Source organism: Schistocerca cancellata, chromosome 2 (assembly GCF_023864275.1).
Source record: "Schistocerca cancellata isolate TAMUIC-IGC-003103 chromosome 2, iqSchCanc2.1, whole genome shotgun sequence".
Lineage (NCBI taxonomy): Eukaryota > Metazoa > Arthropoda > Insecta > Orthoptera > Acrididae > Schistocerca > Schistocerca cancellata.
Window position 1 is genome coordinate 9,420,104 of NC_064627.1, and position 19,477 is coordinate 9,439,580.

The 19,477-nt window shown below is 41.4% G+C and overlaps 1 protein-coding gene across 1 annotated transcript in view; it reads left to right on the forward strand.

Moving 5' to 3' along the window:
* LOC126161298 (uncharacterized) overlaps window positions 1-18,318 on the forward strand; it is a 211,512-nt gene extending 193,194 nt beyond the window's left edge. The window contains exon 7 of the mRNA XM_049917042.1: window positions 16,259-18,318. Within this exon, the coding sequence (XP_049772999.1) occupies window positions 16,259-18,051 (1,793 nt within the window). The 3' untranslated portion in view covers window positions 18,052-18,318. The remainder of the gene's footprint in view (window positions 1-16,258) is intronic.
* Window positions 18,319-19,477: the final 1,159 nt, after the last annotated feature.

A 19,477-nucleotide genomic window follows, 5' to 3' on the forward strand; every position in this document is an offset into this window, starting at 1 on the left:
CTCTCTCTCTCAGCGCTAGCGCGCACAAAAGCAAGCCATGCCGTGAGCGGCGACAGGCCGTAAACACGCAGTATCAGAATGAGACAAACAATGCATGACACAGTACAGTAACGCATTTTCAGCTTAGAGTGATGTAAACACCTAAAGAAAATGTGCTGACTACCTGGTAAAGCTTAACTGCTAAGCTTACGACTCGAACCAAACTATTGTAGTTGTATTGTCATTCATTCGACCTAAATTGTGTCTCATATTAACCTAAATTGTGTCTCATATTAAAATAGACCAACTGTGTTTCGATTTGGAGATGCGGCCTAAAACTTTTGTCTCCCCTTGAATTTCGAGTCTCAATTTCACAGCGGCTTAGATTCGGCAAAATTTATTTTCCTTGATTTCGAGTCTCATTTTTCAGGTGCGGCTTAGATTCAAGTAAATACGGTAACAGGGAGGTGAGAAAGAGCATCTGCATTGGAATGCTTAGAAGTGGGTTGTTACACAGTCTCATATTGATAGTTTGACAAAAGAGCAGCCCCCAATTGCAGCTTCTGTACTGTGCTAGTTGGGACTGACTGTGAAGGGCTAAACAAAGATTGGAGAGGGTATTGCCCGTCACAAAGTAGAATTTTCTGTCAGAAACATATTTATGAAACTTGGTGACACCAAAGAAATGGCAAGAGCCTCTTTTTTAATTTGTGAAGGCAATTGGCCTGTCAACAGAATCAAATTTGTGTGACAAAACTGCACTGATGCTGTAACAGGAAGCATCCACAGCCGAGACCACAGGTTAGACTTGATCAAAATGAACAAGACAAGGTCACTAAACAAAGCATATTTCAAATTTTGGAAAGTAGACTGACACTCTTGCAACCAAATGAAAGCAACAGCCTTCTTGCACAAACAATGCACGGGAGCCACAATTTGAATGGTGTTAGGAATAAATCGGTTGTAATACTTAAGCTTCCCTAGCAAAGCTGCAATTTCTGCATGTTTCACGAGGATTAAAGGTCATGGATAGCAAGCTACTGTGGTTGCAATGAACGAACACCCTGGTTATTAATTACCTGTCATAAGTACTCAAGTTCAGTCTGAAAGAACACAATTTGTCTCTGTTACATTTAAGACAGGCTGCAGATGGCAGTTGGACACAGTGCAAAGAATGCTGATGTGTCCTCCAGGAGTGTGACCGGAGATGACAATGTCCTCTAAATAATTTGAGCAAAGAGGAACTTTGGCAATCATCTGCTCCAGGAAATACTGAAATATGATGGGTGCGGAAGCACTGTTAAATGGCCACATCAAAAATTTGAAGAGACCCAGATGAGTGTTAATGATATACACTTTTTGCGACTGCTCTTACAGAGGTATTTGCAAGAAAATGTCACCCAAATCAGTTGTGGAACAGTGACAAGCGGCATCCAATTTATCCGTCAATTCTCTAGGGCATGGCAAGGTATAACTGTCAGTGACTGACTATTGGAGAATTTAGTTTTCTTAAAATCAACACACAGCCTGAGTCTGCTGGACAGCTCCTTTATAGTAACAAGAGGAGATGCCCACTGACTGGCATGAATGGGTGTAAGACTCCAGTGTCTTGCAAAGCATTAAGTTCCTGAGCCATCATTTCTCGAAGAGTCTGAGGGGCAGGATATGCTCTACCACAACTTGGCTGTGCATTGTCCTTCAGTGTGACATGGGCAGCAAGATTATTGGTTTTACGTAACCCTCAGAAAATAAATCCTCGAATGCTGCACATAACTGAACAACATTGTCCCAAGAATCAAAGGAAGAAACAGAAAACACCTTGTCTTGAATGCTTTATACAAACAAATCAAAAGAGGTAAGACCAAAAATATTAGCACTGTTTCTTGAGGAAATCTGTCTGTCAAACTGCGGAAAGTTGCAGGAAGTCTAAAGGTGCCTAAGACAGGAATATGTTGACAGTCTACAAAACACCAGTGTCAAGTTGCAAATGGAGTGATTGTCCAGCAGTGATAAGAGGCACAAAGAGTTTGTTGTTTTCACATAACACTGCAGATGAGTTGGGAGTCTTTCTTGAATGGCTGTTGCACTGTTGTTTTGCATTAATGACACTATGGAGTTTGGCAAATACATTGCACACTTTTGTGACTTACATTTGTGTGAAGGAATAGCAGATAGCATGGGGGTGCTTCAAACTTCTGTAAGCGCACAGACTGTTCATGTTCTCGTTTGTCACAAAAATGCAAGTAACCTCATGTGAGGTGGCAAGATCGGCAAGCACGTGCTGTGCATTACAGCGAGGGCACGACTTCACGCCTTGTGCCAGACGCAACACGTGTTATTGTGCACACTGTGACTGTGGGTGGCTGCATCACTGGTTGCGAGCCGGCTCTGAGGCCAGTTTGTTGCAGATGTGTAATGAACAAACAGGAGCTACTTCAAAACTGTGTGCTGCACTTTCCCAGGAATCCTAATACTCTAGAATCTTCAGAACCTGTTGGAAGGAAAGGTTCAAGTATTTAAGAATCTGGTGGTGCAGGTGACTGCAGCACAGTAGCTATTATGAAACGAGCAATATACGAACAGCAAAAACCGAAAGTAGCAAGACAATGAAGCACAGATAAAGCAAAAACAAGTTGCAGTTGCAGCACCCTCAGAACCTAGAACATACAGAGCACAAGCAAAACAAGCACTGGTTACGCAGAACAATGAATAACAGCAAAAAACAAGCAAAAAGGTGACAGTACGGGAGGTAAGCAATCACTTGTTAACTTGAAGACAGCCTCGTGTAAGTAGTAGATCTCATCGCCAGGTGTTGTATAAGGCTTTGTGCACAGGTAAGGAGGGATGGGCTACAGAGTGATGAGGTAACCGTGTTGTAGGAGAGCTGGACAGGGGCAGAAATGATTAGCGAGCAAGTTAATACAGGAAACAGAATATTTACTTAGCTGGTATTTCTGTAAGCAAATGAAAGCTGAATGCAACAGGCATGACTATCAAGGTTGTCAAACCACAACTAGAGTGCCAGTTCTATCGTGACTGTAAGGACTCAAAGTACATGAATAGGGTGTGCTGCTACACCCAATTCTGAGTAAGACCAGCACACTGACGTACTCAGCAGCTACGTATTTGAAGAAACAGGTGTGCCTATATGCGGGGAAGTGTGTTCACCACACCTGCAAGTTGGAGGACTTATTGTGCTGTGTAGAGCAACTGCGTATCACGGTATCTGGTATAATGGTCAGTTTTAATGTGGTCTTCCCATTTACTGAGATATCAGGGAAAGACTCACTGGAACTGACTGCAGAAAAATTTGATGATTCTCTGATGGACCTGTACAGGAATATATTGATTTCAACATATATTCTGTATGGGAGACAATATTACAAGCAGACAGAACAAGGGGCCATGGGCAAGCTGCCCATCTCCAGTGGTTGCCTATCTATTTGTGGAGAAATCTGAGGATGACACCTTAGAGACAGCTAGATACAAATCCACATGCTTTTTCAGGTATGTGGATGATACCATTGTGGTCTGGTCTCATTGTAGGAAGAGGTCCAGTGAGTTTCTGTGACAACTTATCTCGTGCCGCCACCACCACCACGGAACTGGAGAAGGATGGTCAGCTGTCATTTCTGGATGTATTTCTCAAAAAGAGATTACATCGGTCGTTCGGCCACAGTATGTATTTTAAACCTGGCACCTGTCATCATCCAGTACAGAAGAACAGAGTCCTAAAGACACTTGCCCCCAAGGCACACACCTTGTCAGGCCCAGATATTGAGCATCTATGCACAATCTTCTGGAAAAGATGGGATACATGCTCCAAGCAGATTCAGAAGACTTTTCAGCCAGCAACTCCCCGCCAGGGGGCTCACAGTTCTTTCATGAGTTTGTGTGTGGTGCACAAGGGGCACGTTCTTCCCTCTTGGGCTGCATTTCCATCACTGTGCCCCTCCCAACCCCCATCCTCACTCCTTTCCCACTGCCTCCTCCTATCCCTTCTCTCGGTGTTCTAATTTATGTCTACCTGGCTATCCACCTGGTTTCCTGTATTCCCTGCAATTTTGTTCCTCTTTCATTTTTCTCTTTCATCCATATTGGTGTTTGGACCCCCTCACGGTCTGACCTCCACTTCTAAATTTTCTGTCTTTAGAGTGAGCCATTTGAGGGCGAATTCCCTCCCTAGCGTCTATGGCGTGGATTCTTCTCCTCCCCTTCCTTTACCTTTTCCTGCCCTGCTGCAGCCCCTCTGCCGCATTAAGTCACCAGCACGTGTAGCCCGTCCATGTGGTGAGGCTTTATGTACCCATATGGCTGAGCCCCCTGATAAAATAAGGATCACACTACTGATACCTGAGCTCTTTCCTCCCCGTGTATGCCAAGGAGTGGTGAAAAATTTGATCGCTCTCAATTGGCTGTCACTTCGGGTGGATCCTGCAGACTTCCCTTCACTGGCTATCTACATCTACATTTATACGCCGCAAGCCACCCAATGGTATGTGGCGGAGGACACTTTATGTGCCACTGTCATTACCTCCCTTTCCTGTTCCAGTCGCGTATGGTTCGCGGGAAGAATGACTGCCGGAAAGCCTCCGTGCATGTTCTCTAATTATACATTCGTGATCTCCTCGGGAGGTATAAGTAGGGGGAAGCAATATATTTGATACCTCATCCAGAAATGCACCCTCTCGAAACCTGGACAGCAAGCTACACCGCAATGCAGAGCGCCTCTCTTGCAGAGTCTGCTAATTGAGTTTGCTAAGCATCTCCGTAATGCTATCACGCTTACCAAATAACTCTGTGACGAAACGTGCCACTCTTCTTTGGATCTTCTCTATCTCCTCCGTCAACCCGATCTGGTACGGATCCCACACTGATGAGCAGTACTCAAGTATAGGCCGAACAAGTGTTTTGTAAGCCACCTCCTTTGTTGGTGGACTACATTTTCTAAGGACTCTCCCAATGAATCTCAACCTGGTACCCGCCTTACCAACAATTAATTTTATATGATCATTCCACTTCAAATCATTCCGCACGCATACTCCCAGATATTTACAGAAGCAACTGCTACCAGTGTTTGTTCTGCTATCATATAATCATACAATAAAGGATCCTTCTTTCTATGTATTTGCAATACAGTTGCCACTCCCTGCACCAAGCGCCCCATCCGCTGCAGATCTTCCTGCATTTCGCTACAATTTTCTAATGCTGCAACTTCTCTGTATACTACAGCATCATCTGCGGAAAGCTGCATGGAACTTCCAACACTATCTACTAGGTCATTTATATATATTGTGAAAAGCAATGGCCCCTTACACTCCCCTATGGCACGCCAGAGATTACTTTAACGTCTGTAGACGTCTCTCCATTGAGAACAACATGCTGTGTTCTGTTTGCTAAAAATTCTTCAATCCATCCACACAGCTGGTCCGATATTCCGTAGGCTCTTACTTTATTAGGCAACAGTGCGGAACTGTATCGAACGCCTTCCGGAAGTGAAGGAAAATAGCATCTACCAGGGAGCCTGTATCTAATATTTTCTGGGTCTCATGAACAAATAAAGCGAGTTGGGTCTCACACGATCACTGTTTCTGGAATTCATGTTGATTCCTACAGAGTAGATTCTGGGTTTCCAGAAAGAACATGGTACGCGAACAAAAAAACATGTTCTAAAATTCTACAACAGATCGACGTCAGAGATATAGGTCTATAGTTCTGCACATCTGCTCGACGACCCTTCTTGAAGACTGGGAGTACCTGTGCTCTTTTCCAAACACTTGGAACCTTCCGTTCCTCTAGAGACTTACGGTACATGGCTGTTAGAAGGGGGCAAGTTCTTTCACGTACTCTGTGTACAATCGAATTGGTATCCCGTCAGGTCCAGAGGACTTTCCTCGGTTGAGTGATTCCAGATGATTTTCTATGCCATGGACACTTATTTCGATGTCGGCCATTTTTTCGTTTGTGCGAGGATTTAGAGAAGGAACTGCAGTGCGGTCTTCCTCTGTGAAACAGCTTTGGAAAGAGGTGTTTAGTATTTCAGCTTTACGCGCGTCATCCTCTGTTTCAATGCCATCATCATCCCGGAGTATCTGGATATGCTGTTTCGAGCCACTTACTAATTTAACATAAGACCAGAACCTCCTAGGATTTTCTGTCAAGTCGGTACATAGAATTTTACTTTCGAATTCGCTGAATGCTTCACGCATAGTCCTCCTTACGCTAACTTTGACATTGTTTAGCTTCTGTTTGTCTGAGAGGTTTTGGCTGCATTTAAACTTGCAGTGAAGCTCTCTGCTTTCGCAGTAGTTTCCTAACTTTGTTGTTGAACCAAAGTGGGTTTTTCCCATCCCTCACAGTTTTACTCAGCACGTACCTGTCTAAAACGCATTTTACGATTGCCTTGGACTTTTTCCATAAACACTCAACATTGTCAGTGTCGAAACAGAAATTTTCTTTTTGATCTGTTAGGTAGACTGAAATCTGCCTTCTATTACTCTTGCTAAACAGATAAACCTTCCTCCCTTTCTTATATTCCTATTTACTTCCATATTCAGGGATGCTGCAATGGCCTTATGATCACCGATTTCCTGTTCTGCGCTTACAGAGTCGAAAAGTTCGGGTCTTTTTGTTATCAGTAGGTCCAAGATGTGATCTCCACGAGTCGGTTCTCTGTTTAATTGCTCGAGGTAATTTTCGGATAGTGCACTCAGTATAATGTCACTCTATGCTCTGTCCCTACCACCCGTCCTAAACATCTGAGTGTCCCAATCTATATCTGGTAAATTGAAACCTCCACCTAAGACTATAACATGCTGAGAAAATTTATGTGAAATGTATTCCAGATTTTCTCTCAGTTGTTCTGCCACTAATGCTGCTAAGTCGGGAGGTTGGTAAAAGGAGCCACTTATTAACCTGGCTCGGTTGTTGGGTGTAACCTCCACCCATAATAATTCACAGGAACTATCCACTTCTACTTCACTACAGGATAAACTACTACTAACAGCGACAAACACGCCACCACCGGTTGCATGCAATCTATCCTTTCTAACACCTTCTGTGCCTTTGTAAAAATTTCAGCAGAATTTATCTCTAGCTTTAGCCAGCTGTCTGTACCTATAACGATTTCAGCTTCGGTGCTTTCTATCAGCACTTGAAGTTCCGGTACTTTACCAATGCAGCTTCGACAGTTTACAATTACAATACCGATTGCTGCTTGGTCCCCGCATGTCCTGACTTTGCCCCGCACCCTTGGAGGCTGTTGCCCTTTCTGTACTTGGAGAAGGGCCAGGCTTGCCGTCTTGGAATGGAACTCTTTCCCCACTACCTTGTATGTACTAGGATGGACGGGGACACATTCACCGCCACAAAGCCATTGTTTTTTGTGGAGAATGTTGAGGACAGGTTTGGCGAAATGGAGTGTCTTCGTAAGATACGGTCGGGCTCCCTGTTGATTAAAGCTTCTTCTGCCACCCAATCTGTGATTGCCTTGGCAACGTCTCAGCATCTGAAGGGTCCTAAAGACACCGCATCTATATTGGTGCCTTATTCTGGCTTTCGAGGGGAATACCCTCCCAGAGAAGGTCAAGGTTATGTTACCAATGTGACGTGAAGCCATTATGTCCTACCACCCATGAGCTACTAGTGCATACCTGGCCTATTTAGGGGGACCCTAAAGTCTCAGCCATATAGCGCAAGTCCAGAAAGTCGCAGCCTAGCTTGTCACAGAACTTTCGAAGTCTCTGGTTCACTCCTTCTTCTCGACTCAGAACCAAAGGCTCACAATCAGTTATGGGGCCAATGCTGCAAATTCTGAGCTTCGTTGAAACTCCATACGCAAGGCTGGTCTTCTCAACCATCTCTGACAGTCATTGGATTGACCCAAGAATGACTTTGGAACCCAGACGACAGACGTCATTTGTTCAAACATGTGCCACAATCTGCTGTTGGTTGTACCGTGTTCCCTCAATGGCTGCTGGAATAGCCTCTTCAACATGTTGAATGAGCCCCCAGGGTACACACCGAGTGCATATTGTATCCTTTCCTGTCCCTTGCTGCCATTTCCCTAATGGCCAGCATCATTCGCCATACATTTGGACTGCTGACAATTAATAGACCCTACCCTTTTGTGTTTGCCCCCTCCTGACACTGGACAAAACAGGTTTCTCCACAACAGGTGAAGTGAGTCCCAATGAGTGAGTCCCAATGGGTCAGTTTCAGTGAAAGACAACACCTCAAACTTGGTGGTTAGTGGGATCCTTACAACACCCTGAGTCCTCTGTGGTCCCACCCACCCTGCACAGGGTGCCTAGAAGTACCATTGGCACACCACTCGCAGTCAAGTGGATGTGTAATAACAGATCCTGAACTTTCTGCAGAGGAGACAGGATTCACAGAAGAGGATAGTACTTGATGTGCCTCTGGTACATGTATCATAGGTACACTGCTCTCAGGAGCTCTTCCAACACACAGATTCGCAGCAGCTGCCAATCGTTTGGTGGTAGTCAGGGCAATTTCCAGCAGCTCACGAACATCAGACAACTCGTGCTGTGTTGGAGAGCAGCATTCACAGTGGGGCTGAATTTTGACTAGTGCAACGTATTACAAGGCAGTGAACAAAGGACTGTAATTTAAACCTGCTGATTATCTCTTAATCTGTAGGGCTAAAAAGTTGCTAATTTCCTGTAAGAATTGAAGCAGATAAACAAAACAAGATTTGTATTAAGGCACCACAAAAACACACATTAAAAATTACTAATTTGTTAAAACATCTTCACATTAATTATAGTTGTTAGCAAACTCAAAAACCGAGTTGATTTATAGTAACTAAATCACAAACTCAGATTTGTTACAGATTGCTCGTAGATTATACAAAGGACAATGGTAGCTTCCAAAAATTCTAAAAAAAATGCACATTTATTTTAGTTGATGTACGATAAAATTCAGGGGTGATGCATACTTTGGCTGGATAGTGAACCACAAAAGCTGATTTGCTATTAATTAAATTAGGTATCCAAAACACTTGTACCACTCCGTATTTAATCAAAGTCCAGAATGTCATATTTGTTATGACAGGCTTTACAATGAAAAGTGGTAGCCTCTCTGAACTGCAAATTCTTGAATTGTTGGAATAGAGTAGATCAGAGTCCCAAAATATGTCTTGGAGAACAACCCCAAATTTGCAAGGGTGTGCTGCATGAATGTTTTCAATTAATGATATTTTCTAATTAACATGCTCTGTAGCCAAACTAATTATACCAATGCATTCAGAATAATTGATAATTGAAAGAATGTACAGAGTGATGTAGTTAATTTAAATTAGGCCTATTTATGAATTTGCAGTTTTCATGTCCCTACCACACACTGTGTCCATGGCTCTATTGGAGATGACAGAAAAAATGATATAAAGCGTGATTCTCATTCATGTTTAAAAGCCCCTGAAGTGACGCAGATGACAGTGAGGCAAGTAATTTAATGTGAGACACATGGGGCCCGCAGGTGTTGGGAAACCCCAAGAGTGGACAACAAATGTTGAACATGTGGTGTCACCGGATGATGCAGCTAGCCACTTGTGCAGAGATTGGGCTTGTCGATCCTACCTGCTGGTAGGGGGCAGTGCTTCACATTGCTCTGCTAGGCTACTCTTTTTTTCAAGCGCCTTTTGAAAATGTGGTTTATTGTAAACATAGAAGTCACAACTCCATTGTGCTCACTGTAACCAAGCAAAAGCTGATCTTATTTTGTGTTTCTTTCCTTTTGTCCTTTCTATTTTTGTTTAAAGAACATGTAAGCTACCCCGTTTGGAAGCTTATACGTATTTACTTGTGATGCAATAGGGCAGCTTTTTGTTGTACTGTACTTTACAATTAAACAGTGGAGACCACGAGACTGGTAAATAAAATAATTAATATTATCTCAATGCAAACACAAATGTTTAATGCATTGCAGGAAAATAATGTCTGTGAAACACAAGACTCGAACCCAGAGCCCCGTGCCGAAGTTGAGCAATGCGCACCTGGCACAACAGCGATGTAAATGCTTGATATATGTGGACGTGTTCAAAAGAACAGACACCATTTTAATCCAGCAGCCATTATGAATTATAGACATTGGCTGCAAGAGAGCATTGATTTAAACCAATGGGGAAAAGTGAAAATTTGTGCTAGACCAGGATTCGGAAACGGGTCTCCTTCATATTAGGCATGAATTAAGACACAAATGAATTATAGACATTGGCTGCAAGTGAGCGTTGATTTAAACCGATGGGGAAAGTTAAAAATTTGTGCTGGACCAGGATTCGAAAGCAGGTCTCCTGCGTGTTAGGCAGATGCTCTGACCACTATGCCATTCAGACACAGTGGTCATTGCAAACGCACAGACTACCACAGCACGGCTCCTGTCAGAACTATATTTTCATCGTATTCACTCTCTCCAAATGTAGTGCCCCTTGCCAACTATCCTGATTAATTATGGCACTGCGCCGATTCCTGTAAGAGTTCAGGCCTGGTGTGCATACGCACTGGAGAGATCATTGGCCATCCTTGCCTTAATTATATATATGTTGTGCCTCTTCAGCATGTCCGAAAGAACAGACAATATATATAATTTGAATATAATAGAGGGAAACATTCCACGTGGGAAAAATATATCTAAAAACAAAGATGATGTAACTTACCAAACGAAAGCATTGGTATGTTGATAGACACACCGGTTGCTTCATCAGAAAAAAGGGAAGGAGAGGGAAAGACGAAAGGATGTGGGTTTTAAGGGAGAGGGTAAGGAGTCATTCTAATCCCGGGAGCGGAAAGACTTACCTTAGGGGGGAAAAAAGGACAGGTATACACTCGCGCGCACACACACACACATCCATCCGCACATATATGTGCGTCTAGTGTAATCCGTGGAAGAGAGTGAATGTGTTCAGATGTCTGCAAGTCATGTAACTGAGGCAGGACGTGGGAACCAGCTAGTATTCACCTAGGGGGATGTGGAAATCCTCCTAAAAACCATATCGAGGCTGGCCGGCACACTAACCTGCCAGGCGGATTCGATCTGGGGCCGCTATGCCTACCAGAGTCCAGGAAGCAGCATTAACCTGGCAGGTCAAAGGATGCCATTCCATTGACTGGCATATTGTTCTGGATTTCTATGCAACACCAAGATCTCATCACCAGTAACATTGTGGTTCAAAAACTCCTCACCAACCTTTTTTTACTGCACGAGGAAAGTCAGTAACTCAGTCATTGTTGCTTTTTTGTTCATCTATTGAAAGTTGAGGAAACCACCTGGCAAAAAATTTTCTCTGCTCTAAATTACCATTGTGAATTTAGTAAAGACCTGACCATGAAATTTCAAGAAAATACATGCTCAGTCCATCTTTCATCTCACAATTGCATATTCAGTGCACATTTAAACATTTAGTAGTATCATCAATGGGCTCAGAAGGGGGCAGTGTCTGGCAGAGTGCTGGTCAGAGGGGCCATCAGGCAGGATTCACATCTTCATCCTTCACTATCTTCGTTCAATTCAACACGTAACGTGAATTATGCTTTCATCAAGTTTCATCAACAGTTTACTATCGCTTTTGGTTGTAAACTTGTATCACCTAAATTGCAGCCAAGTAAAAAATTGAGCAAGTTGAACTGTTGCTCTTGGTCGAGCACATCACTGGATCATAGTGATTTCTGAGATTTAATTTGCACTTTTTGTTTCCCCCTGTTGTTGTTGTTGTGGTCTTCAGTCCAGAGACTGGTTTGATGCAGCTCTCCTTGCTACTCTATCCTGTGCAAGCCTCTTCATCAAGTAACTACTACAACCTACATCGTTCTTAATCTGCTTAGCATATTCATCTCTTGGTTTTCCTCTACAATTTTTACCCTCCACTCTTCCTTCCAGTACTAAATTGGTGATCCCTTGATGCCTCAGAACGTGTCATACCAACTGATCCCTTCTTCCCAATTCTGTTCAGTACCTCCTCATTAGTTACGTGCTCTACCTATTATCTAATCTTCAGCATTCTTCTGTAGCACCGCATTTCGAAAGCTTCTATTCTCTTCTTGTCTAAACTGTTTATCGTCCACGTTTCACTTTCATACATAACTATACTCCATACAAATACTTAAAGACCTCCTGACACTTAAATCTATACCCAATGTCAACAAATTTCTCTTCTTCAGAAACGCTTTCCTTGATGTAACCAGTCTACATTTTATACCCTCTCTACTTCGAACATCATTAGTTATTTTGCTCCCCAAATAGCAAAACTCGTTTACTACCTTAAGTGTCTCATTTCTGAATCTAATTCCCTCACCATCACCTGATTTAATTTGACTACATTCCATTATCCATGTTTTGCTTTTGTTCGTGTTCATCTTATATCCTCCTTTCAAGACACTGACTATTCTGTTCAACTGCTCTTCCAGGTCCTTTGCTGTCTCTGACAGAATTACAATGTCGTTGGCAAACCTCAAAGTTTTTATTTCTTCTCCATTGATTTTAATCCCAACTCCAAATTTTTCTTTTTTTTTTTCCCTTTAATGCTTGCTCAATATACAAATTGAATAACATCGGGGATAGGCTACCACCCTGTGTCACGCCCTTCTCAACCACTGCTTCCCTTTCATGCCCCTCGACTCTTATAACTATCATCTGGTTTCTGTACAAATTGTAAATAGTCTTCGGTCCTTGTATTTTACCCCTGCCTCCTTCAGAATTTTGAAGATTGTATTCCCCCTATATTTGTAAAAAACTATTTCCTTCAGTTCCTGCATTTTCATTTTCCTACCTTTCTTATGGCACGGAATGTTTCCGTCAACACCTTCCTCTCTTGACACTTGAGTTGAAATTCTCTTGTTACTAATCTTTGATTTATCTCCTGATTAAGGCATCTCTCTCTCTTCTCCAGCTTCCAAATTAATAATCATAGATGCAAGAGTCAAGACCACATCAAATTCTTGCATGGGTAACATAACCTCACTCATCTGATCGTTTTGCAAAGGGCCGTGTCATTCTGAAACATACACATATTCTTTATATAATTGTTTTAGCTTTGTCATTGGAAGATATCTCATTTCTAATAGTGCTCATTATCAGCCTAAGCCAGAACTTGAGGAACAACCGATTGTGCTACAACAGTTTCAAAATCAGATTCCATCTTTCAGTTTTATCTGATTCTTCTGTTTCAGTTTCTGTGCCAGTTTGCTGATTAATACTCTTTCTACGGTGGGACATCACTATCTGACCTCTCACTCCAGGTTAGGTGCTATGCTTCCCCCAGATGGTTTTATATAGCCCACTATGGTAGTAATGTCATCTACTCTTGCCTTGCCACAAATTCTGTCATTTAAGTCTTCCTCTCTTGCACTGACTTTTATATTCTTACTTGCCCCAACTGATGGTTTAAATTCTTTGTTATTCTTTCTTTCTTTCATACATTCAGTGTTGCTGTTTAGCCTGTTATTCAGCACGTCATCCAGAAGCTGCCTCAGTTCTCCTGTATCCTTCCAGATTATGCTGCGTAAGTCATTCAGCACAGGTTTAAAATAGTACCTTAGGTTTCAGAAATCAAAATGGCTGCAAGATTTCTTTCTTCAATTTTGTTTCCTCCATTTCCTTCTTTCTTACACTCATTTGGCTTTCCAACAATTCTCTTGTTTCGCTGTGTCAAAAAATAGACAGAAGTTAAAACACACAAAATCTCCCAAAATGTTAAACCGTCATCATAAATTCTAGCACTCTGTAGGACTAATGGCAAAAACAGCTGAGAAAAACATAAAACCAATCACTCACTCTCAGATGTGCATCTGACGATTGGTGCTTCCAAAGGTCTAAGGTGACTTTCAGCACAGTGATCGCATTCCTGATAAGGTGTCATCCGGTGAAACGTACCTTCCATCTGTCCTCGAAGCTTTCCCCGAGCAGAATGCACATGCCCTCGGCAGTGAACGGTGCCCGAGACTGATTCATGATGTACTGCTCTGCAGACTTAATTGGGGACACTTATCGGTGGATCCAGTTTAATTACCTGCACAGTTAGTGTCCAATCAGTCTAAGTAAGGATCTGTAGTCTCACTTTGACTCGCAAGATGTTTACTACCTCCTATCTCAGTAATAAAAAACCTGTAACGCTCAAGTTACTTTCAGAAACACTCAGAGATCCGAAGGCTGGACTGGAGTACAATATGTTCACCACTGACATTTCCCTGCAACTTCTGCCGATAATCTCTGTGACAGAATGAGTCACACTTAGATTTGCACAAAAACAAATGAAATTTATTGGCATCAATTATTTCTAGCCCAGTCCATCAAAAGCAGTTAAATCCTGCGCCAAGGCCTCTTTCTGTCAAACAGTCCAACACTAAGTAATCCAACTCGCCAAGAAAAATAGGAAAGTGCCTGATCTGAACTGGACACCCGTGCATGGGAGTCCACTTTTGAAAGCTCTGTAGCTTCCCCTACTTGAAAACTAACCTAATCGATTACAAAGGATCACTAGGGACTTTCATTTTAGGGACATTAAAACACAAACATCAACCCAGGGACCCACGATGCTAGTCTCTATCCCACAAGGGCTTCTGGCCAACCCACTCTACAAAATTATTTGACTTTTAGTCCGTCTGACCAATCGGAATTGGTAGCAGAATCTAGGCCTTCTCATTGGCCATTTCCTGCTCCCACTTACGGCACTTCTGTAAGGCTGCCTCCTGCAAGGACTTTCATACCTTTATCTGCAAGGGGTGACCGAAAAGTTCGGTCATGCAGCAGAAATTACTGGACCTACTCAGCTTTAACCAACACCCATTTAGGAGGTACAGTGACAGATCGGTCAATCATCACCGGGCTCAACAAACAACTCGTCAGAAAACCACCTCGATGTAGTCGATGACTGGCCCTTGCAAACTGCAGGAGGACAGTGGACTAGCATAGAGCTGTAGCCAGAAAATGATATGTTACGACAGGCAACAGAACGGTCAGTATTGTTGCAAAGTGGACAGTGACAATTACAAAATGACTTGCCTGTATTTCTGCTTCCAGAAATTAATTAATATTATGCTGAACGATAAACCACACTACGACTCAATCCATTAGCAAATATGTTAAGAGTTTTCATGTCCTTTTGCAGACATTTTTCTGCCTGCCAGCAGAGACACACCCAGTTACATGAACAACACAATGGGGGACAATGCCCTGTCTACTCCTTTAAGAGCTTATTTACAGACAGACAGAGAGAGAAAGCCCTCTAACGGTACATAAATTGCCTCCTTTTACTGGTCAAATTAAACCAGTTTCCTCAGAGACAAGGATCGTCGTACGAATGTGTAGCTGTGGATCCGGACAGCCCACAGGTTGTCATATTGTTACAGCTTAGGATCAAAAACTATTGCTTAGCATCACAAACTATTGACAGCGGGAAAAGAAAGAAAGGGCTCTCATTAAGACACTGACAAAGAGGGTCTTTAAAATGGGAAAGCTGGTCTGCTGTTTGCATGCTGCTGACATGAGAATCTTAAGAAAGTGGTGGTCAGTGATCTGTTACCAGGCGATGAGGTGTAGGGCAGTGATACCATTACTAGATGATGCGGTGTAGGCCAGTGTTTCCCAACCTGATAGTAATTACCCCATGAGGGGTAAAAACAAAATGATTCAATTGTTTCTCACTCATGAAACAAAATTATTTTTAGAAAATCATTGTCATTATCGTCACTATTTCATAAGAGTATAATACTGATTACATAAGTTATCAATAATTACATTAATGTGTGACATAATGTGGTTAAGATTACAGCTTGTGAAGCAGATGTATGATCATCTTTCTCACAGTCCATCCACTACACACATACATAGTACTTTGTACTGAGCACCTATGACAGTAATATATCGTTTTTCAGTGTTGTAAGTAGTATCTGCAATAGACCAGAAATAATGGGAAGTCCAGGCTGGAATAACAACAAAATTACTAAAAAGATAGATTACTACTCTTCATATAGAGGAGACATTGAGGCACAGGCAGACACAATGTAAAGACTGCTGTACATTTAAGCCTTCGGCCAAAAGGCCCTCTTCCGTCGAAATCTATGCTAAATGTAATTCAGTTCCAAAGAATAATTTTAAATGTCAGTATGTAATAACTAATGACTTTAGATACAAGTATTCATGATAATAATTGATTTTATTTTACTTATAAATAGTTATACATGATAATTTTAATTATTAATAATAATAATTTTGATTAGAAAGGAATCAAAATGTTTTTCATCAAGACCTTAACTTCTTATTACAGGAAAATGTGATGAAGTTATGAAAAAAGTGATGGAATACTTGGAACTGTCCATCCCAGTGTACAGCAAAGATAGAGACCCCATTTTTGGCCACTTCACACCTTTGCATCCAGCAGAAAAACACACTACTTCGAAGTCTTGCCTCAGTGTACCTCAAGTCACCAGCACAGGAAATCACACAGTTTCTAAGGAGGAGTCTAATACTAAGTGTATTTTAAGTGGTGATATTGATTTTGAGGGAGGTAATGCTGACACTGCAGTATTACCAGTTAAGTCAATAAAAAATAAACACAGTCAGTTTCTTCAAAGTAACTGTTCAATAAACAGTGCTGGTGAGTACAGTATTAAAGAGAGAAGAGAGTGGAAGGAAAATATTAAACACTCTCCAGCATTAAATGCAAGTGTAGAAATTCCAGTAGACGATAATTCAATGAAGAGTGCTGACCAGAATTTGTATGTAGCTTATGAGAAAATGCCATTGTTTTATTTTAGTGTTGAGTCTGGTAATGAAGTTGATGACTGCCGAATTATCTGCAAGGAACAAGTTGGTGAATTGGAAACAAATTCTCCAATAGAAATTGTTTATGAAGGTGTGAAATTAAGACTTGGTGAGCATCTTGTTGGTGGCGATAACTGGTATAAGTTGTCATTGTCTTATTGTTGTACATGTCATTTTGATAAAATATCTGATAAGCTACTGTCTGCAGAGGCAGGTCATTTATCAAAGTCTGAAAATACTCATTCAGACTTGCTAGAAAAAGGTGACTTTGCAGACAAATTGCATAGAATATTGCTTAACGTTAATAAAATGTCCGTTAAGCAGTGTGATCTTGTTGCTTTCAAAAATTCTTCTACGGCAGGTAACGGTAACACTTCAGACAGAGATAACGTGTGCACCTGCAACCAGAGGCCACAGGCTGATAAAATTTTCCAATTAGTTGATAGATCTTTATGTAAGGAAGTAAGTTCACATTATTTTAAATATATCTTGGAATGTGGTAAACAAATTGTCCAGGATGAGAGGACAGATTGTGTTAATTTGAAGCCCTTGCTCAGTATTAAAAGTGATATTTGTGATAAAGGTGTAAGTTCCAATGTTCATAATAGTCCTCACGTAACAAAGCTCAGTTCGTGCCACAGGCAGTGTCATTTACACGGTGGCCTTCCACCTGAGGCCAAAATCTCTTCTAGCAAATTAGATCGTGATAACGACTGTGTTTGTACTGTCGATAATTGTCTTTGTAATAGTTCGAGCTACTGCAGCTTCCATGAAACTGACAGAGAATTAAGGTTAAAAACAGTTTCATCAAATGCCACAAATATGTATAAAAGTAAATTATCACGTAATCAGAGAAAAAAGAGAACTAGGTACACTGTGTTGAAAACGCAACATAAAGTGAACAGGAAAGTAGTGGAAAACAAGCTAAATTTTAATAAGAGTCATACTAAGTGTGTATTTTGCAAATTTAACTTCAATTCCAATATTTGCTTATTTTACCGTCCTTCTGTACCTAATTTCAAGAACATAAACAAACTTAGTAAGGACTCAAAGAATGAAAAAATCTTGTCTGTTTGTGAATGTTGTCAACATACAGATGACAGTAGTGACATTGGAGAAATTGAATCTAGTGACACACTTCAGGACACACAAACACCTAAAGCAGGTAGCAGCTTTCAGTCTGCTGAAGATTATGATGAAACGTTGACCCAGAAAATAGTCATGACGAAAAAACCCAGCAACCCAGGATGGTATGGCAAAGGATGTAGAAAATTAATAAAAAAGAAAAGGAGATAGCAGTTTCATGTTTTTTCCTCATTTGTATGTGTTGTTTGTAATGTAATGTGTAATGCTAGCAAATGTGTCCAAATGCTAAGAGTTGTCTTTCTGGTCTTCAAATTTACCAGAATCATATATGCAGTGGTTCTTGCTAGCACTTGACTGATTACAATATTCTGGTGCTTTCTTTCAATGATATAATTTAGTGTTAATTATAAGTAATTCGATTTGTTCAGAGTTGTCTATTTACAAACATTCTGTGCAAATAAAGTGTTTACATCTTCATTTTGAAGAAATGTTTGAATGCCTTTGTTCATAATTTTTTGTAACAATCAGTACCCAGTAGTTTATTAAAATACAGGGTGATTCAAAAAGAATACCACAACTTTAAAAATGTGTATTTAATGAAAGAAACATAATATAACCTTCTGTTATACATCATTACAAAGAGTATTTAAAAAGGTTTTTTTTTTCACTCAAAAACAAGTTCAGAGGTGTTCAATATGGCCCCCTCCAGACACTCGAGCAATATCAACCCGATACTCCAACTCGTTCCACACTCTCTGTAGCATATCAGGCGTAACAGTTTGGATAGCTGCTGTTATTTCTCGTTTCAAATCATCAATGGTGGCTGGGAGAGGTGGCCGAAACATCATATCCTTAACATACCCCCATAAGAAAAAATCGCAGGGGGTAAGATCAGGGCTTCTTGGAGGCCAGTGATGAAGTGCTCTGTCACGGGCTGCCTGGCGGCCGATCCATCGCCTCGGGTAGTTGACGTTCAGGTAGTTACGGACAGATAAGTGCCAATGTGGTGGCGCTCCATCCTGCTGAAATATGAATTGTTGTGCTTCTTGTTCGAGCTGAGGGAACAGCCAATTCTCTAACATCTCCAGATACTGTAGTCCAGTTACAGTAGCATCTTCGAAGAAAAAGGGACCAAAAACTTTATTGGCTGAAATGGCACAGAAAACTTTCACCTTAGGCGAGTCACATTCATACTGAGTTGTTTCCCGCGGATTCTCAGTGCCCCATATACAGACATTGTGACGGTTGACTTTCCCGTTAGTGTGGAAAGTTGCTTCATCATTAAACACAATCTTTGAAACGAAACAATTGCTGACGCCTAGTCAACAGCGCCTCATGTGAACAAATGTACAACTAAATGGAACTTTATAGCTCCCTTAATTCGCCGACAGATAGTGCTTAGCTCTGCCTTATGTCATTGCAGAGTTTTAAATTCCTAAAGTTGTGGTATTCTTTTTGAATCACCCTGTATTTTAACGTTCGAGGGGGAGTGCTTATGTATAGATTGAACCAACCACAAATAATTTTTTTCACTGTTCCATTGTTGCCTCACAACTGCATGCCTATTCCTTCACTATTGTGTCAGCTAACACAGTGATAAATTGTGCTGTCATACGCCCAAGTGAGCAGTAGTAAT